Raw genomic sequence first — 25,943 nt, 5'->3', positions numbered from 1 at the left:
GAGGGCCCATCTCCTCCAAGAGGCCTTCCCAGACTAAGCTCCGCTTTTCCTCATCTCCCACTCTCCTCTGCGTCGTCGCCCTGACTTGCTCCCTCTGCTCTTCCCCCCTCCGAGCCCCCCGGCAAAAATGTACATATCTAAGCACTTAGTAGGTGCTCTGCTACCCAGAGGAAAATGGGGTCAGCCCACGCCCGTACAGTAAGGCAAGATTTGGCAAAAGCGAACATGGGGTGTTCATTGTGACGGCAGATTGTGGCAGACGCACAACTGAACAGCTGATAAAACACAACCTGAGAACCGCTGCAGCGGGAGTTAGGGGAAGCAGTGTTGCCTAGTGGACAGAGCCCAGGCCTGGGAGTCAGAAGGACCTGGGTTCTAATCCCCACTCCACCACTTTCCTGCTGTGTGACCTCTGGCAAGTTACTTCACTTCTCTGGGCCTCAGTTCCCTCTGTAAAATGGGAACTTTTATGGGATTATGAATGTGAGCCCCAAGCGGGGCAGGGACTGGGTCCAACCTGATTAGCTTGTACCTACCCCAGCGCTTAGTACAGTGCCTGGCACATAGTAAGTGCTGAACAAATGCTATTAAAAAAAAAAACCCAACCTAACTCAACTTAGCATTTTGCAAAGCAAACACTGTAGCAGAGGAAGGCCTGGGGCAGAAAAATGTGATGTATTTTCTTGTAGCATAAGAGCTGATGAAAGGCCACTTCTCTTTACTCAGTATTTATTTGTTATAGTCTTGCTCTGAGCCATCCATTCTCAAATCATCACATGCGAAGGAATTTGGGAGAATGTAATTAAGTGGCCACCCCGGGCTGCCTTTCCTTCAAATGTGCATAAGTAATTTATCCAAGAAGATAAAAGTTTATGTACATAGGCACCAATCTCAAACCCACATATGATTGGAGGGGCAAAAGGGGGGTACTTATCTGTTGGGAAGGGTTTTCAAAATGCTAATTGGTTTCTGAAATTCATAGTCACTACCAGGGCTTGTCTTACTCTTGCGCTTCAATTTGCTCCCTTTTATTCACCCCTCCCTCAGCCCTACAGCACTTCTGCATATATCTGTCATTTACTGATTTCTATTAATTTTGGTCGCCCCTTCTAGACTGGAAGCTTGTTGTAGGCAGGGACCGTGCCTACGAACTTGGACCCTGTACTCTCACAAGTGTTCTGCACACAGTAAGTGCTCAATAAATACGATTTGTTGATTGGATTATCTGAGGAAGGGTGTTGCTGATGTCTTTTTGCTGTCAAGACGGCCCTCTCTGGCCTAAACTTGGGTCTGCTTACTGGCTGCAGAGCACCCTCCAACTCCCTTTCTCAGTGACCCGGAGGTTCATTCATTCAGTTTTCTTTATTGAGCACTTATTGTGTGCAGAACACTGTACTAAGTGCTTGGGAGATGACAATTCAACAATAAACAGACATATTCCCTGCCCATAATGAGCTGATAGTCTAGAAAGGGGGAGAAAGACATTGATTTAAATAAATTACAGGTATGTACATGAGTGTTGTGGGCCTGGGACCAGGAAGAACAAAGGGAGCAAGTGAGGGCAATGCAGAAGGGAGTGGGAGAAAAGGGGGGCTTAGTCAGGGAAGGCCTCCTGGAGGAGATGTGCCTTCAATAAGGCTTCGAAGGTGGGGAGAGTAACCGTCTGTCAGATTTGAGGATGGAGGGCATTCCAGACCAGAACTAGGGAAAGGGCGAGGGGCTGGCAGAGAGCCACATTTTCTAAGTTAACTAAAATCGTATGGAGGACAGAAGAACCAGAAAAGAGTTTTTTGGATCTAGCCAGGACAATTACTGACCTTTCTCTGGGCACCAGCTACCTCACTGTGATTTGTAACTGGCTATCTCGTAACAAATTTCATCCCCAGAAAAGGAACCAAAGAACCCGAGAATGTGGTTGTAAAAGCAGAAATTCAGGTTAAAGATATTCAACCTATGAAATATCAAAGAACTCAAATGGGTCATACTTTAGCGGTACTCCTTCTTCTTAAGGGGAGGGGAAATCAAAACCAGAAGAGCACAGTAAGGTAAAAAAAAAATAAAAAGATCAGTTTCTCTTTTTTCCCCCTGCTTACTTTCTCTCTTTCCCTCCCGAAATTTATTGATTTTTGTACATTCCTTAGCTGGTAATGTGACTCTTTTGCTGTTCTCTGTTGAACCAAGAACAAAGGACATGTTAGAACAGGTGAACTGGTCTTTGCCGTGCAGAATTTCTATCGAACTCTCTCGGTTTTATCAATCAGTCGTATTCATTGAGCGCTTACTGTGAGCAGAGTGCTGAACTAAGCGCTTGGGAGAGTACAATATAACAACATAACAGAGTTGGTAGGCACGTTCCCTGCCCATTATGAGCTGTGGGTATCCCATGATAAAGCAACCTTCTGCTATCTGCTCTTCTGGAGTGCCCTGGTTTGGATTCATTCTTCTAAGCATGATACTTATAAGATCTTGATAGGTTTAAAAAAAAAACAACAAACTAAGAAACTTGAGAGAGTTTAAATCAGCTTTTGGTCCCTTTGAAGAAGTTTTAACATCCACTTAACCACGATACACAAACAATAAAAGAAATAAATACTGTCCAAAAGAAGTCCCCGGCCATATTTCCATCTGGATTTATTTCTTCTCTGCAGGTTTTCACCACGATTTTCTTTTCAAAGTCACTTTCGTTGTAAGGTAAATGATTCAAATACAGAGGTCAATAATCAATGAGTGGGTTATTCACTAGCTGGAATCTCTTTGGAAGATTTAAAATTTTCAAAGCCCAGGAGTCCGGGCTGCTTTCCATGTGACTTGCTCCCTGTCTCCGGCCTCAATAATATACCCATGGTGATTCCCTTCAGACTCCACTAACCAGGGAGCCAAACTTCTGCTTCCTTTCTTTAAAAAGCTGAAGATCCACTAGACATGACCCAGCACAGAATCCCCACAACCAATAATACGCTAGCCCTAATAAATGGTACACATTTCCCCTCTCTTTTTCTTTATTAAAGCCCACTTAGGCTCCATTTTAAAACGAGGGAAAGAAAGACAATCCATGGTAGAAATGATTTTGGAATTACATGGCTGGGTAAACCATTAGTTATCTTTCTTCCATATGTTAAACCACCGCTACGTATTTTTTGGACTGCCGAACAATTGTGCTGGAAAAAGGACATCAAATGATGCTTAGAAATGTGATACACATTTTCATTTCACACTCCATCAGCTTTTACAACTGTAGCTCAATGAAACGTAGAGAGGGCTTGGCAAACAGCCATTTTTATTAACCCAAGGTATAAAATGAAGGTCAGGTTACGTTTTTCAAAACAACAACAACAACAAAAGAAAAGAGTGTGTGTGTATATATAAATATATATATGTATATATTTTACTCGAGGTAGAGTTCAAGAATCGCCTTGCTTCCGCCGCATGGTCTTACCCTCCAGTGAGTAAGGCTTAGTGGCTGCGCAAATGGATCGTTTTATTTTATTATAAATAATCCTGGAAGATGAGAACCATCCCCTGCCCTAGAATATCCTCTGCTGGAAACATATCGAATCAGATCATCAATGGTGTGAAATCTCTCACCTGCAAATAATGTTCCCTTCCTCTCCATCCACACCCACCCTTCATTTGCACAGCCTGAATCAGGCTGATTTCTTTCACAGGCTAGGAGGCAAAGTGGAAACATTTCTGTCTAACTCCTTTCCCCCACACCCCTCTCCCCCTCCAATCAATCGATCGGATATATTGAGTGCTTACTGTGTGTAGAGCACTGTATTAAGCCCTTGAGAGGGTATAATATAACATAGTTCCCTGACCACAAGGAGCTGACGATCTAGAGGATGAGCTCACAGTCTAGAGGAAGGATGTATTAATAATATTGTAATATTAACGTGAATAATGATAACTGCGGTATTTATTAAGCACTTACTGGCAATTAATCAATGGTATTTACTGAGCACTCACTGTGTGCAGAGCAATGTACTAAACGTGGAGGAGCGTACAATACAATAAAGTTGGTAGACACAGCCCTGCCACAAGGAGCTTATAGTCTAGAGGGGGAGACAGACATTACTAGGGGGGAAATGGCAAAATAGAAGGGTATCTACGTAAGTGCTGTGGAGTTGGGGGTAGGGTGAGCATTAAGTGCTTAATACTGGATGGTGAGATGAGGTTTTAGGCAGGTAAAGCCTCTTAGAGGCGCTGCGATTTTAGTAGGGCGAGATCGAGATACACTGAGTAGGTTGCTGAGCACTGTACTAAGTACTGTGGATGAGCACACAAAGATATTCAGGTACAACACAGACCCTGCCCCACTCGAGGTTTAAAAATCTAAGACAGAGAGAGATCACTGACTGAATCCCCCTTTTATAGATGAGGAACCTGAGGCCCAGAGGAGTGAAGCGACTTACCCAAGGTCACAGAGCAGGCAAAGGGCAGAGCAGGGATTAGAAACCAAGTCTTCTGATTCTCGGGCCCGTGCATTTTGCACTAGGCCATGCTGCTTCCCTAAACGGTCACAAAAGCCCGTGCAGAAAGTCTTCACTTCGGGAAGGAATCCCGTCCGCCCCCTGGTAGGGGAGGAAATCGATTTTACTCACCTCAGTTAAACCGGAAACCTCTCCCTTGGCCAGTGGTGTGCTGATGGACGGTGTGTACACTTGGGCCTCAGACACCGGCTGCCCCTTCAAGAAATGCTTCCCTGATTCATAAATGTCCACTTCGACCATCTTCCCCATGAACTGCGGGTTCTTGGGCACCAGAACCTGGAAGAGACATCCCGGTGGTGGTGGGAGATCCACGCTGCCCGGTCCGTAGCCTGCGCTGCAATACTTGGGTAGGTCCCGACTGTGCCTCAGTTCCCTCCTCATTAAAACGGGGATTAAATACCTCCTCGGGCGGTGAGCCCCACGTGTGATAGGGGCCAGCTCTGATCGGACTGAGTTGTATCTACCCCAGTAATAATAACCGCGCATCTGTGAAGCAACTTACTACGAGCCAAGCAGTGTACGAGGAACTGAGGTAGAGACAAGATAATTTGATCAGACACAATCTTAACACGCGCTTGGTCCGTTAGTAAGGCCTTAACAAATACTATGCTTATTATTATTATTATTAATAAAGAATTGAACAGAGAGGCCCCTCAGTAAACCTGCGTGTAAAACGTAGGTTTCTGGAACCTTGGACCCCTCAAAATTCCACCTTCTTCTGAGAGTCCCAGGACGGAGGCCAAACGCTCAGCCGCCGGGAGGACCGCGAAGCCCCTTTCCAATAATATTTATGGCCGTCAGGAAGCCTCTGGAATCCATTTTCTCCGGAAAGCTGGCCATTATTCTCGGGAAAGTAAACCCCAGACGAGAGCCACGGTGGGGAGAAGCATAATGGAGTGCCGAACCACAGGGCAACGAGTGGTTCTCCCCCCCAGTATTTAACCTCCTCGGAAGTAAAAACCTTCGATTCTAGATGGCTGCTTGGGAGGAAATGGCTAATGAGGCATGCCCTATGCCTCTAAAATGAAAAAAGGTCCCTGCTGAGACAAACCGCGGGGGAGATCCAGGCAGATTGGGAAGCAGCCGAGAGGCCCGGGGAAACCTCTGGAGATTCCGGAGGAGACAAGAGGAGCAGAAAACGGGACAGGGGAGGGCTGGGGGAGGGGGGCGTTGCGAGCTCCAACCCACCCTGGCGGTTAGGCGTGCCCGGTGGGGGCCCCTGAAGGTATGCCGACGTGTCCCGAGACCCCTAACGCTGAGTGTGCTTTCCCAGGCACGCAGCGGAACAGAGAGACGGCCCGTGGAAGGCCGCTCGGACCTCGAGGGGAGGGACGAGGGTGGTATTTGTCTTATTTGGGTCTCACTGGTTAAGTGCTTCGCACTAAGCGCTGGGTTAGATACGAGCAACTCGGTTTGGACACAGTCCCCGCCCAATGTGCGGCTCACAATCTTGATCCCCCTTTTACAGGGGAGGAAACGGAAGCCTAAACGGAAGCCTAAGCCTAAAGCCTAAAAGTGACTTGTCCAAGGTCTCACCCAGAGGGCCTCTGGTGGAGCTGGCAAGAGAGTTAGACTTCTGCCTCCAGACTCTCAGCCCCTGTTTGTGAAATGCTCAGGGCAAAGACGGAGTCGGTGGCAGAGAGCCAACCTCCGTAATCCGGGGTCTATGAGCTCTGTCCACTTTCCCGGTCACAGAGTGCCGCACTTGGTTCCATTTGCTAGCCTCTGTACATTCCAGCTTCGGAGCAAAGGAGTCACAAAAGAGTAGCACGTGTCCAGAAGCTGAACGGGGGCTACTGATGGGGCAGACGGAAAGCCCCCTTTAATTAAAACTGTTTTGTCGCATACTGACCCAGATCTCTTTCAATAATAATAATAATAATATTAATAATGTTGGTATTTGTTAAGCGCTTACTATATGCCAAGCACCGCTCTGAGCGCTGGGTGGATACAAGGTAATCAGGTTGTCCCACATGGGGCTCACAGTCTTGATCCCCATTTTACAGATGAGGGAACCGAGGCACAGAGAAGTTAAGTGACTTGCCCAAAGCCATACAGCTGATAAGTGGCGGAGCCAGGATTAGAACCCACGACCTCTGACTCCCAAGCCCGGGCTCTTTCCACTGAGCCGCGCTGCTTCTCATGCTTTTGGATGACTAGCATAGCCTAGTGAAAAGTGTACAGGTTGGGGAGTCAGAGGACCTGGGTTCTAATCCATCTCTGCAATTTGCCTGTTGGGTGACCTTGGGCATGGCACTTAACTTCTCTGGGCCTCAGTTTCCTCATCTGGAAAATGGGGAGTCGCTACTTCTTCTCCTTCCCCTCTAGACTCTGAGCCCCATGTGGGACAGGGAATGTGTCCAACCTGATTAACACGAATCTACCTCAGTGCTTGGCACTTCTAGACTAGAAGCTCGTTATGGGCACGGAACGTGTCCCTGTTACATTGTAATAATAGCAATAATAATATTGGTATTTGTTAAGCGCTTACTATGTGCAGAGCACTGTTCTAAGCACTGGGTAGATACAGGGTAATCAGGTTGTTCCACGTGAGGCTCACAGTTAATCCCCATTTTACAGATGAGGTAACTGAGGCACAGAAGTGACACTGTACTCTCCCAAGCACTTAGTACAGTGCTCTGCACACCATAAGTGCTCAAATAATACAACTGACTGATTGATTTAACGTTTACCAAAAACCACAGCTATTATTGTCATTAGTTCCCTAGTCTAGCTTCAGAGAAACGACACATCTCCAGAAAACTTATGGTAAACTCCTTGAGGGCAGGGATTGAATCTACTAACTCTACTGTTCTCTCCCACGTGTTCAGTCCAGTGCTCGGCACACAGAGAGCGCTCACGACACACGACTGGCCGATGGGTCAACTGGAAAGAACGTATTTTCACCTGTTCATAGAAGCGATTGTGCGCGACGTAAAATTTGGAATCGAAGGACTCTTCCGTCACCAAAACTTGCTGCCTCTCGCCAATCTGGGGAGAGAAGGAGAGGAAAAGATGAAGGGGCAAAGCCTCTGACAAACAATGGAACCAGACGCTTCCTCTTGATTTAATAGAGAGAGGCGGTGGCTAATTAACCAGCAACATACATAAGAAAAACATGAGTCCTAATGCAAATCGCCTGGAGAACATTAAGTGCGTGGTAATATAAAATTAGCATAGTTTGAAATGTAATCATTTTCTCCCACAGCTCTGATAGAAAAAAGTTGGACCGTTTCTCCTTCCCTGATATGAATAAGAAAACACATTTTGAGACAATAAAGAATCCCCAAACATCACCGCTTCATACAACAAAGTCTCAAAACCTGCTAGGGAAAGCCGCTTCCGATTCCAACGCATGGAAATATCTTGGCAGCCTCCAAGGAGAAGGAATGCCCTTATTTGAGCCAGTTCGGTTGAAAAGCCTCCTGCCAGCAGATTAAACAATTCCTCCGACTACAGGTTCTTTTTTTCCTCTACACTCGCTTGCTATTTTCCCAAAGCCGCTGGCACGATTTGAAAGTTTCCTCTGTCTCTGTCGATCTTCTCTTCTAGTAGATTCAAACCCTTTGGTTGGGGCACGGGACTGAAGTCGCCAATCTCAGATGGTGACTTGCCGGCAGGCTTGAGTCCAAGAGAGCCGGGGCACGGTTTCCAAGAGACGCACTCGGAATACCTCTCCGAGCTCGAAAGGGGAATCGGCAGAACGCTTTGATGCTGACCAGCGCTGTCATTTCTAAATGCATTCTGCTCTGAAATTTCTCTTGCGAGGTTTCGATCATTTTCCAGAGGGTTGCCCAAATGTCCAATGTAGTCAACTGGCTATTTTGTCTGATTGTACCTTGGATTATTTCTGCTTTACTCTTTGACCAGTGCAACCCCCTCTATTTGATCTCGCCGCACAGATGATTGATCTGCGACCCTAGTTCCATTTCCAGACCGCCTGGTCAACGAGTCTTGGCCGTAAGCATTTAATGGGTGACGGCTCAGATTCCCATCCCACGTTTTCTTCCCTCCCGTGACAGCTGAGGAGCTGAGGGCTCTGCACACAGTGAGCGCTCAATAAATACGAGTGAAAGAATCCGATAGCCAATCAAAGTTTCTCATTCTCTAACTCAGTTTCTTACAGTCTGGTCTGATGGCTGAATGAATCAGAGTTCTAGTGGGGACCGGGATTTTCTGAATCACGTCCTTTGGGGAGAAGAGTGGTACGACTTTTAGTGTGAGTTGCTTATAACTTTCGACGGGAATCTGTCGGTGTTCCTCCAGAAATTTGGCAATTATCCATCGCCTAGCATTATTAGGCATTTGACAAATTAATCTCCCGTACAATGAGAGAGCGTAAGACAACTAAGAAGTTGCAAGATGGCTTTTCCTTGCCGTTCTGCGGACCAATCGGATTAACAATGCAGGCGGATAGATGTTCAGCAGCTCCCATCAGGAGAGATGGATGAGACACAGTCCTGAGGCCTCAAGCCGCAGAGTCCGCCCGGAGGAACTGAGAGTGGAAGTGGTTGGCACAGTGTCCTTCTCCCTCTCTGGTCCTTTTCCACCATGTTCCCGCCAGGGAGTGCAACAAGCGAGCGGATGGGCAGCGGTGCCGCGTGTCATGAAGTCGGTGCACAATCCTCCCTCAGGTTTGCCAGCTATGAGTGGAACCAGGACTAGAACCCAGGTTTCCTGACTCTCCAAGTGAGTCGTACTCTTTCTTCTGGGCCCATAACAGAGTTGCTAAACACCACACTCATTTATTCATTCATTCAATCGCATTTATTGAGCTCTTACTGTGCAGAGGACTGCATTAACTGCTTGGGAGAGTATAATATAATAAGAAACAGATGCATTCCCTGCCCATAATAAGCTTACAGTCTAGAGGGAAGACAGAGACAGACACACACCGTCCTAGTCTCAGAGTTCGAAGATGATTTTTTTATGGCATTTGTTAAGCACCTACTGTGTGCCAGGCACTGTACTAAGCCCTGCGGTGGATATGAGTTAATCAGTGGCGGAGCAAGGCTTGGAACCCAGAATCCCTGACCACGGGCCCGTTCTCCTGCCACTAGGTCAAGATGCTTCTCCGTAGTCAGTGGTGCTTCTGTTCCTAAATAACCTCTGATGAGCCACTTGCTCAATTTTGGGGGCGTAGGGGGTGGTCTCCTATGCCAGGAGGATGATCACCAAGTGCCAGTGGGAGAGACTCGGACCATCACCCCCACCGTCCTCAACGGAGCAGTTCCTTACCCTCTCCGGAGGCCTGATCACCAATGAGATCAAAGGTTTTTTTAAAAAATAAAATCCTGCCAGTCTAGCAAAAGGAAAAGAACTCTGCCCCCCCCGCCCCCCCTCACACACACTCACACACAGGTGCATTCCTTGACCGGCACCCCCGCACTAAATTTGTGGTTTGAGAACATGAAGGAGGAGGAGGGTGAGGCAGGGATGTTGGAGCGGCAGGAGGAAACATGCTTCAAAGACGTGGTACAAGAGGCCAATAGCCACACCAAAGAGCGGGGAAAAGCACACACAGGCAAGTCCAGAGAGAGAGAGATGAACAGCGGCCGGAAACGGGGACTGAGACGCTTTGAAGGGTGAAGCAAGAGAGAAGGATCGAAGACCCCGTCGCGGGTCACGCACCGGCTACTGGAGCTCAGCAGAAAGTCAGGTCTGAGAAGAACCGGCCGCGTGACCCGGTGGAAAGAGCCCGGGCCTGGGAGTGAGGGCACCTGGATCCGAATCCCGGATCTGCCACTTGGCAGCTGGATAAGTCGCTTTCCCGCTCTGGTCCTTTCCTCATCTGCAAAACGGGGATGAAATAGCCGTTCTCCCCGCCTCTTAGAGTGGGACTCCATGGGTGACAGCTCTGGGCCTCATCTACGCCAGTGCTTATCACAGTGCTTGGACACGGTAAGCGCTTAACATATACCACTGTTAATTGTTGCGATCATCCCACATGTACATTTCCTCCGCTCGCCTTCTCTTCTCCCCCTCCATCTCTCTGCCAGCAAACTTCCGGTGACGCCAGGCCCCTCCATCCCAACAGCCCCGCTGTTTTCTTCAAGGTCCCTGTGGACTCTAATGCCTTGAGGCACTAGATAATAATAATCAGGGTATTTATTAAGTGCTTACTGTGTGCCGAGCATCATACTAAGCGCTGGGGCAGATACAAGATCATCAAGTCCCACATGGGCCTCACAGTCTAAGAGAGAGAACAGTAATAAATCTCCATTTTGCAGATGGGACCGAGGCAATGAGAAGTGAAATGACTTGCCTAAGGTCACACAACAGGTGGAGCCAGGAGAAGGACTCAGGTCCTCTGACTTCCAGGCCCGGGCTCTTCAAACTAGGCCATGCTGCTTCTCGTCGTTCAGCCCAGTAAAACAATATTTGCTCCATCGCTGAAGCCTGGCCTGCTAGTAAGTCAGTCGATCATATTTACTGAGCGCTTACTGTGTGCAGAACACTGTACTAAGCACTTGGGAGAGATCAAAAGAACAAGAGAACAGATGATTCCTTGCCCAGGGAATAGTTGGTTCCGCTCTCATTCGTTGCCAGCCGATCTAATCGCCAAGAGTCTTGCCTCTGGGATGAGGGGCACGGCTGGGATCTCTGATGTTTTGGGGGGCGAGGCGGATCACAAGAACTTCTGTCGGCATTGAGGTCTCAGGAGAAGGAGAGAGGAAGGGGGAAGGGGAGGGGGCTCTTTCCCCGGCAGCCAGAACTCGTGCTGCATTCCTGCAGAACGCGCCTGTTACCAAAAGTCTCATTCACACGCTTCCCTGGCTTTTTAGACTTGCACTCTTCAGGATCTATGAAGCCTTTTTTTTAATGGTTTTTGTTAAGCGCTTACTGTGTGTCAGGCACTGTATTCATCGCCGGGATAGATTCGAGCTAATCAGGTGGGGCACAGCACAGATCCCACGCGGAGTCCACTCTCAAACCCCAGGTTACAGGTGAGGTAACCGAGGCACAGAGGACTGAAATGACTGGCCTAAGGTCACCCAGCAGAGTATCAGAGCCCTGGCACCAGAGCACTGAGGGGGCTGAGACAAGACTGCTGACCTCTTGGTGTTGGAAGAGGGGCCAAAATCGCCGCTCCGTCACTGACCTGTACCTAGCTCTGTGGACTATTTGAATTTTCACGCCTGTTTCTAACTGATCTGGTTCGATAAGCTCTGGTTTTCTTCTTGAGGGCCACGGTTCTTGAGGAAGAGATCGCAAGGGGGCTCTTCAAAGGACGAGTTACAAAAGAGCAGAATGCCGAAATGCCAATTTTCTCAACTGCTTAGACTCTGGGAAACTCTCCATTCTACCCAGATGGTCACGTCCCCTTGGTTCAACGAGATAAGACACACAACTGGGTGGAGGGAGGAGTCGCCAGCTAGATTCACCAGCACAGGGAATGCAAATGAACCTTCTAGGGCTCTCCGTTCCTCCACTGCTTCCGAAATGATTTTTCGGCCGCTGAGAGGCACGCCGATCTCATCTAGTCTCCTTCTACAATGGTCCCGATAGGAAAAGAAACCCTGTAAAGATAACTTTGGCACGAGAAGCAACGACGCCCGTTCGATAGAGCACGGACCTGGGAGTCGGAGGCCCCGGGTTCTAATCCCAGCTCTGCCACTTGCCTTCTATGTGATCCTGGACAAGTCACTTCACTTCTCAGCGCCTCAGTCTCCTCCCTTACCCCTCGGCTTGTTGGAAATGGACTTCTGTGTTGCGGGAAAACCGACTGTACAATGTATCCGAAATGATGTGGATGATCTGGAGCTCGAGATTGGTGTGGAATGGACAGGTCAAATTATACTATGATTCCTCTAGCAGAGGTCTCTGATTTCATATATTGAATGAAAAAAAATCACTCATCCTTCTTTAACTCAAGCTTCTTTATACACTGAATTGAAAGCACGGTCTAATTGAAAGGGGCTGCTGGTAAGAGTGCTACTGACCTGCTGTGTGACCTTGGGCAAGTCACTTAACATCTCTGTGTCCCCATTTCCTCATCTGTAAAACGGGGATGACACCCACTCTCCCTCTGTCTTAGACTGCGAGCGCTACGTGGGAAAAGAACTGCGTCTGATCTCATTATTTTCTATCTACCTCAGCGCTGAGTTCAGTACTCGAGGGGAGAGCCCCTCGAGGTACAATGATGATGATGATTATGACATTTAAGTGCTAACTATGTACCGGGTGCTGTACTAAGCGCTGGGGTGGATACAGACAAATCAGGCTGGACACAGTCCCTGCCCCATGTGTCGCTCCCAGTCTCAATCTCCATTTTACAGATGAGGGTATTGAGACAGAGCAAAGTGAAGTGACTTGCCTAAGGTCACACAGCAGACAAATGGCACGGCCGGAATTAGAACCCGTGACCTTCTGAATCCTAGGCCTGTGCTCTATCCACTTCACCTAACAAGGTCCTTATCCAATCCCTATTTGTATTCTCTACTCTTTCCCAGTGTTTAGGACAGTGCTCTACACACAGTGAGCACTTAATATAGTCCTCTAGATAGTAAGCTCCTCGTGGTCAGGGAATGTGGTTCTTAACCTTGTTGTAATATACTCTCCCCAAGCACTTAGTACAATGCTCTGCACATAATAAGTGCTTAAAAATGCCATTGATTGGTGAATTAAAATTCTACTTCTATATAGCAGGTGTCTAATAAAAATAACGATGATAATGATGTGTGAATATGACTACCCCACAAGGAGCACATACTTACGGAACTAGATAAGGCAAACGCTTATTTCTTGGAAATATTTATAAGATGGTGCTGTTATTTTTTTACATACTGAAACGCTCCAAAATTTCATTATTTTTCCACCTTCAGATGTAATACAGCGAGCGGAAATTAAACATGTGTTCACAGAGCCCGAATGATTCCTAATATCATATTTCTAATAGACCTGAGTTTCATCTCTGTTTATCCTGTAAGAAATTTCAACACGATACTTCTGCTGCGAAGCTTTTTCTTCAACGGAGATAATGAAATGCAATTTTTCTACCTGACCGGTTTTCTGAACGCACAAGCTATGGGAAATGTCAAATGTCTTTCTTTAGCCGGAATCAAATTAGTTTTTTTTTTTTTTTAAAAAAAAGCAACCCGGTACATGTTAAACAAAAAGCTCTGACCTTAAACTCATACCTCTAGTGACAGTGCAAAAGGCTGACCTCCCAGATACCTTCAGACTAATTACTGTAATGTGTTTTTCAATTTTTTTTTATTTTTATGGTATTAGTTAAGCGCTGACTGTGTGCCAAGCACTATACTAAGCACTGAGGTGATATAAGGTAATAAGGTTGGACACAGTCCACGTCCCCTCATGAGCCTCTCGGCCTTGATCTCCATTTTACGGATGAGGTCACTGAGGCCCAGAGAAGTGAAGTGACTTGCCCAAGGTCACTCAGCCGGCAAGTGGAAGAGCTGGGAATAGAACCCAGGGGCCCCGATTCCCAGCCCGGTGCTCATTCCACTAGGCCACGCTGCTTCACGATCTTTAATCTCTTCCAAAGTGCCCCAAAATGAAATATTCCCTTCCTTTGAGGTGCTTTGAATATTGAATCCTGGCTCAGAAATTGAGAACCTCAGGTATTGCAAGGAGTTCTTCAACCTCATTTCCATCCCAGCCCTGTTCCCCTCTCTCTTTCCTCCCAGTTCAGAAACGTCACGGAAGGCAACGGGGCTTGCTTCAGTGCTCTGTTTAGTCATTCCAGAAATCGCACACCCACGGACCCTGTCAACCGGGGCCGAGGGTTGGTTGTGTGCGTGTGTGTTTGTGTGTGAGATCAGCATATGGCTTCCTCTCCCCCGCCCCGCTCTGACGCTGGTGAATTATTCAGATAATCCAGGTCCCAAGGACGCGCTGAGGACTCCATTAACCAAGCGTTTCGGGACTGAAAGCTGGCTTTGTGGACTTGTAGCACGCGGGCGAGAGCGAGTTAGGCTTTGGGCCCGGGGTGCCTGGATGAGGGAAGCCGGAGTGCATCTGAGGGACTGAAATGTACGGCACTGAGGCTAGACAGTTGTCCACCTAACGATTCATGGCCTGCTTTACGGACCACGGTCCTGCTGGACTTCGCTCTTCTTTGGATCGACTCCATTAAACTCCGATCTCGCTCTCTCCTGAGGCGCTGTCTCCTGTCCCCTCTGCTTTCTGCTCTCCAGCCATCCGAGACGGTTTTTTTTGTCAGTTACCGTCATTCTACCTCTGGTCGGCCGGGACTAGCTTGGCGGCCCTTTTTGTTTTAATGATGGTATAATATTAATAATGACGGTATTTGTCAAGCGCTTACTATGTGCCAGGCACTGTTCTAAGTGCTGGAGTGGATACAGGGTAATCAGTTGGACGCAGTTCCTGTTCCACGTGGGCCGCACAGTCTTTAGCCCCATTTTACAGATGAGATAACTGAGGCAGGGAGAAGCGAAGCGACTCGCCTAAGGTCACAGAGCAGATAAGTGTCAGAGCTGGTATTAGAACTCAGGTCCGTCTGACTCCCAGGCCCTTGTTCTATCCACTAGGCCGTGCTCCCTAGGCGATTCCTCCATGTGCTTCTTAGGGGCCGCCGCCTCCCTCCCTCTTTGGGGACTTTAGATCCTTGAATGGTTCATTTCCCAAGATTCCCATTTAGTTCCCACTTGGCTGGTTTCGGGGGGGGGGGGGGATAATCTGGTTTTTAACACCGTGGCTGCCGAACACAAGACTAAAGTGCCGTTTTGCCTTTCGATTTTGCCTAGTTTACTCTTTTGGTCTCTTTGACAGCCCGGTGCCCAGGATCGTGAGCCTGGGAGTCAGGAGACCTGGGTTCGAATCCCAGCTCGGCCATTGCCCGTTGTGTGACTTGGGGCAAGATACATCACTGTGCCTCCGTTTCCTCTTCTTAGAAACGGGGGTTAAATATGTGCTCTCCCTCCCTTCTAGACTGTAAACTCGATATGGGCGGGGAACAAGTCTACCAACTCTATTATACATTCAACAGTATTTATTGAGCGCTTACTATGTGCAGAGCACTGTATTAAGCGCTTGGAATGTACAAATCGGCAAGAGATAGAGACAGTCCCTGCCCTCTGATGGGCTTACAGTCTAATCGGGGGATTACTGAACTCTCCCAAGCGCTTAGTACAGCGAGTCCCTTGGAAGAGTCTACCAGAGGTACAGGCAGACACGGGCTCTGAAGGGGTATGTTATAAAGTTATATTGTGCTCTCCCAAGCTCTTAGTACAGTGCTCTGCACACACTAAGCGCTCAGTAAATAGGACCGACTGACTGACATAAATCTGTGGTACAATCTGCCGCCTTCAACAGTTTGCCCACCTGACTGGGGGTTCATTCACTCATTCAAACGTATTTACTGAGCGCTTAACGTGTATTAAATGCTTGGGAGAGTACAATATAACAATAAACAGACACATTCCCGGCCTACAGTGGGCTTACAGTCTAGAGGGTGAGCAAGCAGAAAGAAGATGGAGTAAATAATAATGCCGGTATTTGAGTGCCAACCGCTGTATCAAGCGCTGGAATAATAATTGCGGTATTTGTTAGGCACTTAGTCTGGGTCAAGTGCTGTTCTAAGCGCTGGGGAATATATTTATTGGCATCGTTCTCGCCTGCCCGTCTCCCCCGATTAGACCGGAAGCCCGTCAAACGGCAGGGACCGTCCCTATCTGTTGCCGACTTGTTCATTCCAAGCGCTTAGTACAGCGCTCTGCACATAGAAAGCGCTCAATAAATACTATTGAATGAATGAATGGATACAAGGCAATCAGGTCAGGCAATCAATCCCCGTCCCACACAGGGCTCACAATCTAGGTAGGAAGGAGAACGGGCATCGAATCTCTCCTGTACACATGAGGTAACTGACGCACAGAGAACCTAAATGACGTGCCCCAAGTCACCCAGCAGGTACCTGGCGGAGCCGGAATTAGAACCCAGTTCCTCCGACTCCCGGGCCGGCGCTCTTTCCACTAGGCCACAGAGAAGTCGAAGAGCTCACTAAGGGCTGATGGGGGCCTGATTAGCATAAGCACTGAGACAGCATCAATCTTTCGCCAAGGGCGATATATCTCATTAAAGACAATTGAATAGCAATGGTTCCCCTCCTCCATTTTCGGTTCCTTGACGATCCTGGCACACTGCGGGAAGAGGCGGAGGGAGGGAAGCAGAAACAAGGCATCGGGGGCGGAGTGTTCGGTCTCTCTCTGTCAGACACGGAAGCCTCAGGGCGCTTCGAGCCTGGCGCACCTGCACCAGAACGCTTCCGTCGGATGGGCGCTGAGAAAATGTAGCCTCCTCAGGTGCCCGCAGGTTCCGTCGAGGGGTTTAGGTGAAAATGATATTCAGAGATGTCAGTGGTGACCCAGAAAGGAAAATCGCTTCACGGTTCTTAAAAATCCTGCCTGTGAGCTGGGATTTGGTTTGATGCACTCCTTCTCCTTCCCAACTCCCTCTGTCCCTTCAGGGAGAAGCTGGCGTGGCCTAGTGGAAACAGCCCGGACCTGGATTCTAATCCCGGCTCCGCTACCTGTCTGCTGCGTGTCCTGGGGCATGTCATTTTCGACTTCTTTGTGTCTTACCTTCCTCTTCTGTAAAAATGTGGCTAGGATACCTGCTCTTCCCCCTCTTAGACCGTGAGCCCCATGAGTCCAACCTAATTATCTTTTATCAACCCCAGCGCTCAGTGCGGTGGTCGGCAGCTAGTAAATTCATTCATTCGATTGTATTTATTGAGCGCTTACTGTGTGCAGAGCACTGTACTAAGCGCTTGGAAAGTACAATTTGGCAACAGATAGAGACAATCACTACCCAGAAACGGGTTCACAGTGTAGGAGGAGGAGACAGATAACAGAACAAGTAGAAAGGCATCAATACCATCAAAATAAACAGGATCACAGATACACACTTATACATATCATTAGTAAATATGTACAAATAGAGAAGCGGCGTGGCTCAGTGGAAAGAGCCCGGGCTTTGGAGTCAGAGGTCATGGGTTCGAATCCCAGCCCGGCCACTTGTCAGCTGTGTGACTCTGGGCAAGTCACTTAACTTCTCGGTGCCTCAGTTACCTCATCTGTAAAATGGGGATTAAGACTGTGAGCCCCAAGTGGGACAACCTGATTCCCATGTCTACCCCAGCGCTCAGAACAGTGCTCGGCACATAGTAAGCGCTTAACAGATACCAACATTATTACTATTATTATTACACAAGTGGTGTGGGGAGAAGAGGGAAGAGCAGAGGGAGAGATTAGGGGCAATGGGGAGGGGTGGAGGAGCGGAGGGAAAAGGAGGGCTCAATCTGGGAAGGCCTCCTGGAGGAGATGAGCCCTCAGGAGGGCTCTGAAGAGGGCAAGAGAGTTAGTTCGGCGGCTGTGAGGAGGAAGGGCATTCCGAAGTAGGGGGTGGCACCTGAGAGGAGGGAGGAGATCTCCTCTGAAGATACTGCTGGGAAGGATGGGAAATTGGGGTGTGGGGCCGGGGGAGATGGAGAAGGGGGGGGTGAGTTTGGGGAGCTCAGACCTGATGGTGTTAATCATTAAGTAAATGCTTAACAGATACCCTGATCGCCCTCATTAGTGGTATTTACTGAGTGCTTACTAAGGGGAGAGCACTGTATTAAGCACTTGGGAGAGTCCAGTACAACCGAGTTGGTAGACATGGTCCCCGCCCATAGTGAGCTTACAGTCTATAGAAGTAGCATGGCCTAGTGGATAAAGCAGCGGCCTGGGAGTCAGAAGGAGCGGGGTTCTAACTTGACTGCTTTCATTCAGTCATATTTACTGAGCACTGTACTAGGTGCTTGGGAGAGTATATAATGTTATAGACAATATCACAATCAGTAGATGCATTAGAATGTGGATTTTCCTGGACCAGACTAGGCTACAAGCTACGGTTGTGTCCTTTGGCAAAGCTTGAGAAAACCAGGGGTTCCCGGAAAGTTGGGGGTGACGTTTTGCTGCCTGCCAGGCTCAGGGCAAGAGGGAGGGAGCCCGGGCCCTGAAAATCCAGCCCCTACAGGGCTCTTCAGCGCTCTGGCCCTCAGTTTCTGCCTCTGTGAAATGGGAACAGGCAAACCACTTTTCTCTCTTTAGTTCTCTCTTCAGAAACCATGGTTTAAAGTGATTGTTGGAAGGGGATCATGAAAAAGAGTCAAGACCCACCCCTGCCCCAATCCTCCCTCCAATGCTCGTTGCCCTGAGGGGACTCAATAAATACCCGAGGTGAAGACTGACGAGATGAAGGTTTTGTTGATCGCAAAGGGCAAGGGACCTTTAATATGGGGAAAATGCTTCCAATGCTACAACTCTTCCATGATTGGGAGAAGATGAATTATTCAAAAGAATCATCATCGGTGGGAAGCTAACTCCACATCTCCAACGACCCATTCTCATAAAGAATCTCCGTCCGGCTGGGCTGTCTTAAAGACTTTGAGACGTATAAATATTTAGCAGCTGCCTTTCAAGGGGACAGGGCAAAACTCCCCCTGCATCCACAAATTCTGGAGGGCTCACATAAATATCAGTGCACCGGGGATTAAGTGATGATGTGCGGTTGTTTTTTTTTTTTTTTACTACGACGAAAAGAGAAAGCCTGCCTTCTGGTTCTACGGGTGGAAAAGATCTGCAGAATGGTCAGCGCCAGCTGGCTGAGGCACCTGACTGAAATAATGTTGGTATTTGTTAAGCGCTTACTATGTGCAGAGCACTGCTCTAAGCGCTGGGGTAGATACAGGGTAATCAGGTCGTCCCACGTGAGGCTCCCAGTTAATCCCCATTTTACAGATGAGATAAATGAGGCACAGAGAAGTGAAGTGACTTGCCCACAGTCACACAGCTGACAAGTGGCAGAGCCGGGATTCGAAAGACCGTAGGCCTGTTGTGGAGAGGGAATGTGAACATTTATTGTTGTACTGTACTCTCCCAAGTGCTCAGGAACGGGCTGCGAACACAGTAAACGCTCAATAAATATGATCGAATGAATGAATAAAAAACCAGAACCCCATCAAGGGCTTCCAAGAGACACTGGGGCAGAAGGCTCATCAGAATCGATCACTCGTCTTTACTGAGTGCTTACTGAGAAGCCGAGAAAGCACAGGGCTGGGAGGCAGGAGGACCTGGGTTCTAATCCTCGTTCCGCCACTTGTCTGCTCTTTGACCTTGGGCAAGTCACTTCTCTGTGCCTCAGTAACCTCGTCTGGAAAATGGGGATGAATACTGTGAACCCGCTATGGGGCAGGTATCCAAGCTGAATTACCTTGAATCTACCCCAATCCCTGGCACATACTAAGAGCTTAACAGATACCACAAGTATTTTATCATTATTATTATTACTGTGTGCAGAGCACTGTACTAAGCACTTGGGAGAGTACAGCATAACAGATGCATTCTCCGCCCATACTGAGCTTACGGTCTAGAAGGGGAGACAGACATTGATCTAAATCAAGGAATTATGTATATGTACATAAGTGCTGTGGGGCTGGGTGGGAGATGAATAAGAGAGCAAGTCAGGACAACAGAGGTAGTGGATGAAAAGGAAAGGAGGGCTTAGTCAGGGAAGGTCTCTTGGAGGAGATGTGCCTTCAAAAAGGCTTTGAAGAGGAGGAGAGTAATCGTTGGATATGAAGGGAGGGCGTTCCAGGCCAGAGCTAGGATTTAGGCAAGAGATTGGTGATGAGATAGATGAGATTCAGGTAAAGCGAGTAGGTTAGCATTAGAGGAGTGAAGTGTGCGGGCTGGGTTGTAATAGGAAATCAGAAATGATGAATGGTGCCTTTTGGCAGCACATTCAATAGCGCAGGACAAACACCTCTATCAGTAAATCATATTTAATACTTCCTGTGTGCAAAGCACTACACTAAGCGCTTGGGTGAGTATAATACAACGAAGTTGGTAGACACAGTCCCCGCCCAAAACAAGCTTCCGGTCTACAGGCTTAGAAGTCTACAGTCTAGAGATTATGCATTTCAACTGCCTCTATTTTTAAGTGGGAGTGGCCAGGCCCGCACTGTAGACAAAACACTTATTTGTTGATATGAGCACTGGGTGGATGATTGGGAATAAGTCTTTCTTTACCGGTGAAAATAAACAAATGGGAGGATGGGGGAAAGTGCCAAGGAACGATAAGTGTGAGGCGGTTTGGAAACGCAAACGGATGAATATTTAATTCCCTTCGAGCTTTCAGGGGAAGTGGAGAGCACTCGGTTGACAGAGGTCTGTGAAGGGAATTAGCTGGCTTTGAGAGGGGTGAGGACGACTGAGTGGGGGAGAACATACAGAAGGACCCCCGCCCAACGCCCCTGCCCACGCACTCAGGGGAAGACCCACCCAGGACCACCTAGGCGGGCATCACCCCCTCCCTGAGATGAACGCAGTTACGGTTACGTGAATACACGCACGCCCACGTTCACAAGGGGAGAACAAGGAGGAGTCACTGGAAAGGGGGACTCAGATGGGAAGATGGGGAGAAAGAAAGTAAGAGGAGGTCAGGAGGGAGGAAGAGGTGCTATTGATGTCTGTTTTTTTGTCTGTCTCCCCTTCCTAAGACTGCGAGCCCGTTGTTGGGTAGGGATTGTCTCTGTTGCCGAATTGCACTTTCCAAGCGCTTAGTATAGTGCTCTGCACATAGTAAGTGCTCAATAAATATGATTGAATGAATGAAAGGGACGGAAGAAGGGGAAGCAGCATGGCCTCGTGGAATAAGCCTGGCCTGGGAATCAGAAAGACCTGGGCTCTAATCCCAGCTCTGCCATGTGTCTGTTGTATGACCGTGGGCAAGACACTTCACTTCTCTGGGCCTCATCTGTAAAATGGGGATTAAGACTGTGAGCCCTAGGTGGGACACGGACTGTGTCCAACCTGATTAACTTGTATCTATCCATGCTTAGAACAATGGTTGGCACACAGCGTGTGCTTAACAAATACCATAATCATTATTCGGGGGAGTCAGTCGATTGTATTTATTTGGCACTTACTGTGTGCGGAGCACTGTACTAAGCACTCGGGAGGGTACAATAAAATAACACAGCAGATACATTGCCTGTCCACAGTAAGTTTATAGTCTAGGGGGAGATGAAAGAATAGAGGGGATATGGGAAGGGGGTCTCCCCCTCTAGACTACAAGCTCACTGTGGGCAGGGAACGTGTCTACTGACTGGGTGGTACTATACTGTCTCAAGCGCTTAGTTCAGTGCTTAGCACTCTACTAAGCGCTTGGGAGAATACAACAGAATTAGCAGATATGTTCCTTGTTCAACATTATCCCATAATATTCTGTTATTTACTTTCCTTTATCACATCCTACAATAAAAATCGCAAATTTACATTTGGCCAGAGACCTTTTGGTTAAGCGGTAGATTACCTAAAGCTGAAAAGCATCTCCAATTAAAAACAGCCAATCCCGCAGATTCTCACTCTTGTGATTTCTGTTTCTTTGTCTGTTTTCAGGAAACACGGAAGGGGTGTAAGATATGTCCTTTCCTTTTGGTTCACGTTGTCACAGTTTGCTCCCGGGCTGACGGAGGTATATGCGAAATGCTTTCACCGTAACAAACCCTCCAACCTTTTGGCTGAAATGTTGATCAAACTGATATAGTGGCCAGCGTTCTCTCCAAGGTTTGTTTGAGGAGCTCTAAAGTTGCTCTAAAGCCTCGCACTGCCAGGATGACTTCAGGGATGCTTTCGTTGCTTTTGTTTTTAATAGAATTTATTAAGGGCTTACTACGTGCCAGGCACTGTACTAAGTGCTGGGGTGGATATCCCGTGTCTCGTGTCGTGTATCAGATTGGACACGGTCCCTGGCCCACATGGGGCGCACAGTCTTTATCCCCATTTTATAGATGAGGTAACTGAGGCCCAGAGAAGCGAAATGACTTGTCCAAGGTCACAAAGCAGACAAGTGATTGGAACCTGACTCTCGGGGCCATGCTCGCGACACGTGGAACCGCTTCTGGAGGAGTTTGCGCTTCATGTTAGACAAGGCTAAAACAAGCAGAGAAAGAAGATATGGAAACACACTGGCAAAAGCTGTCGCGATCAAAGGATTTGCCAGTTCCTACTCATATAGAAAAGCTACAAATTCCCTGTTCGGCGGATGGCTACCTTCCCATCACTTTCTATTTTCAGCACAACTGTGCCAGCAGATAGACATTATTCCGGATCCTGGAATGGGGAGAAGGTGGAATAAGGGGAAGGAGAAGGACAGAGACACACCAGCCTGTACCATGCATGGAACAAAATAATCATTTTCCTTCTAATGGCCAAGTCAGCTGCTGTGTCCTGAGTAAGAAGATTATATTGGCAGTGGCTTGACAAGTATCTAAACTCATTAAATTAATCTCACAATCCCCCCCTAATTGGAGACACCGGAGTTGGAATTCTGCTGCCTGCTGAAAAATATTAAAAACCCGACGGGATTGGAATCAATCCGTAAGATGTCTGGAGCGCTATCAATTATTCTCCAAGCCAAGACACAGAATGCTAGAAAGCGCAGGCTGCAGGACAAGTGAATAAATGAACGCCAGGAAATTTTCCTCCGTGGCAATCAAACACATTCATTTGGCGTGGCCCTTGAAAGGATTTTGCATTTGGGTCTGTGGCGTGGGGTTTTCTCACATTTTCAATCAATCAGTGGTATTTATTGAGCGCTTACTGCAAGCAGAGCACTGCAGCGATTCCCTGGCTAAATACAAGAGAATTGGTAGGCAGGGTCTCTGCCCACAAAGAGTTTACAATCTATAGTGGGAGAAAGACATTAAAATAAATTAGGGGAAGGGGGAATAGTAGAGTAGAAAAAATATTTACTTAAGTGCTTTGGGCCTAGGATGAGTATCAAGGTGCATAAGGGGTAAATGGCCAAGTTCATAGTTGACGCAGAAGGGAGGGCGGCTAAGAGAAATAAAGAGCCGAGTCTGGGAGTCAAGGCCAAGTTGGAGAAGCAGCATGGCCTAGTGGATAGAGCACAGGGCTGGGAGTCAGAAGGACCTGGGTTCTAATCCCTGCTCTGCCAAATGCTTGCCGTGTAATCTTGGGCAAGTCACCTAACTTCTCTGGGCCTCAGTCGCCTCAACCGTAAAATGGGGATACCTGTTCTCCTCCTACTTAGATTGGGAGTGAGCCCCATGCCAGACAGGGACTGTGTCTGATCTAATTAACTCATTCCTATCCCAGCTCTTAGAACAGTGTTTGCCACATACAAAGCGCTTAACAAATACCGTAATTAAAAAAAAAAAGAAATGTGTCCTGTAACGTGAAAAGGAAATAAGAGATAGAGCTGCACACATCGTAGCAATTAAGTAGGTTCTCTTTTCCTCGCCTGGGGTTCAGAGGTAGGAGAGAGAGAGAATACGTAACGCTCAACAGCACACCCAGAATTTTCCCATTAACTGGGAAATTACATCAGAAAACCATAAGGAATTTACTCAGAGTGCATACTGCATCTCAGCTTTGTGCAAATATTTTATAATCACATTACATTTCCTAGTCACTCAGTGGGACCTGACTCATCCTTGAACACAACAGGCGGCACTAGAAAATATCCTCGAAGGAGCAAGTCTAGCTCTGCCACTTTTTGGGTTACCGAGCCAGACTGGTGTCCCGGGGTTCCAATAATTATAATAATAACAGCTATTGTGGAATTTGTTAGGTCTTTACTATGTGCCAGGCACCGTACTAAGTGCTGGGGTGGATATAAGCAAGTGAGGTTGGATACTGTGGGGTTCCCACAGTCTTAATCCCCATTTTACGGATGACTTCACTGAGGCAGAGAGAAGTGAAGTGACCTTCCGAGGTCCCTCAGCAAACGGCGGAGCCGGGATTAGAACCCAGGTCCTTCTGATTCCCAGGCCCGGGCTCACTCCACTAGGCCATGCTGCTGGGCCCATAAAATCAAGGCCAAGAGACTCCAGTGGAAGTTCCAAATGAAAATCAAATGAATCGAGATACCCTGTGGACATCAAGGGAGTAAAGGTAGTTAATTGGGAACCAACCGAGGGCAGACCTGGGAGCCTCGACAGGAGCACGAGGCTTGTTCCCTCTGCCCAACGTGGATCTAAACCATTCCCGGAATCACCAAGGCCCTGAAAATCATCACCTGTAGCCCCCATCTGTGATGGGAGGACCAGAGAGCGCTCACCAGAGAAATCATAGGAGGAGAGCCAGACATCATAAGCCAGGTCCGAAAGGGGCTCATCATCTTTGCCAAGCCCTGCAATAATATCGACTTGTAACTACTCCTGCGCTTAGAAAAGTGCTTGGCACACAGTGAGCACTTAACAAGTGCCATTATTATTATCAATAATAATAATATCCAGAAGGGGAATTCAGCAATTGATTTTGCTTCAAGAATTCTCCACCATCCTAAACCCAATTTCTTCTCACTTGTGTCACAAATCCAAGAATTTCTTTTGTTTTTGTTTTTTAAATTGGTATTTATTAAGTGATTACTATGGGCCAGGCACCGTACTAAGCGCTGGGATAGATATGCAAGACAGGTTGGACACAGACCATGCCTCACAGCCTTTATCCCCATTTTACAGATGAGGTGACTGAGACACAGAGAAGTTGTGACTTGTCCAAGGTCACACAGTAGACACATGGTAGAGTTGGGATTAGAACCCAGGTCCTCTGACTCCCAGGCCCTTGCTCTTTCCACTCAGAGCCCACTACTTCTCTGCTTTAAAGTTGTGCTGTCATTCATTAATTTCGATTGTATTTATTGAGTGCTTATTGTGTGCAAAGCACTGTACTAAGCGCCTGGTGCTCACAGGGACTCTCTAGGGCAGCTGCTATCCCGGGCTCCTCAAAAACAGTCAATTAGCGATTGATGGATTGATCACAGGCTATTCAGTCATCAGGGGCTGCTGTTGAGGATTAAGTGGGAACGTAAGAGCAAGCGAGACAGAAAGCCAAAGTGGGACAAGTTTTATTTTTAGCAGCTGTTGCCTGAGAGCTTTTCTGAAGCCTTTTAAAATCAATTCTCCGGAGGAGGTAATTACCAGAGAGAGCCGGCCTTAGGGTCCCCTTGCAGAATGACTTCCCCTTCTTCTCTGTACTGGACCATGGAGAAGGGGCAGACTGGACACCGAAATCCATCTGGAGTTTCTGGCCAGTCAACGCTCCTTAACTGATATTTGTGGGGGGTTTTTTTAATGGTGTTTGTTAAAGGTCCGACTCTGTGCCAGATACTATATTAAGCACCTGGATAGATATAAGCTAATCAGGATGGACAAAATCCCTGTCCCACATGAGGCTCACAATCTTAATCCTCATTTTGCCGATGACGTAAATGAGGCCCAGAGATGTAAAATGACTCGCCCAGGGTCGCACAGCAGACAAGGGTCGGAGTCTGGCTTAGAATTCAGGTCTTTCCGCCTCCCAGGTCAGTGCTCTCTATCCACTAGGCCACCCTAAGTGCTTGCTATGTGTCAAGCACTGTACTAAGCCCTGGGGTAGATAGAAGGTAATCAGTTCC

General features: G+C 47.8%; 1 protein-coding gene across 2 annotated transcripts in view; it reads right to left on the bottom strand.

Moving 5' to 3' along the window:
* CDKAL1 (CDK5 regulatory subunit associated protein 1 like 1) overlaps window positions 1–25,943 on the bottom strand; it is a 303,837-nt gene that overhangs the window by 10,775 nt on the left and 267,119 nt on the right. For both annotated transcript variants that reach the window (XM_029052781.2, XM_029052782.2), the window contains 2 exons: window positions 7,398–7,481; window positions 4,602–4,766 (listed from right to left, as the gene is read on the bottom strand). In XM_029052781.2, coding sequence (XP_028908614.1) covers window positions 4,602–4,766; window positions 7,398–7,481 — 249 coding nt within the window. The remainder of the gene's footprint in view (window positions 1–4,601; window positions 4,767–7,397; window positions 7,482–25,943) is intronic.

This window comes from Ornithorhynchus anatinus, chromosome X2, assembly GCF_004115215.2.
Source record: "Ornithorhynchus anatinus isolate Pmale09 chromosome X2, mOrnAna1.pri.v4, whole genome shotgun sequence".
In the NCBI taxonomy this organism is placed as follows: Eukaryota; Metazoa; Chordata; class Mammalia; order Monotremata; family Ornithorhynchidae; genus Ornithorhynchus; species Ornithorhynchus anatinus.
Note: the sequence above shows the minus strand (reverse complement) of the source record. Positions and strands in the feature narration are given on the sequence as shown.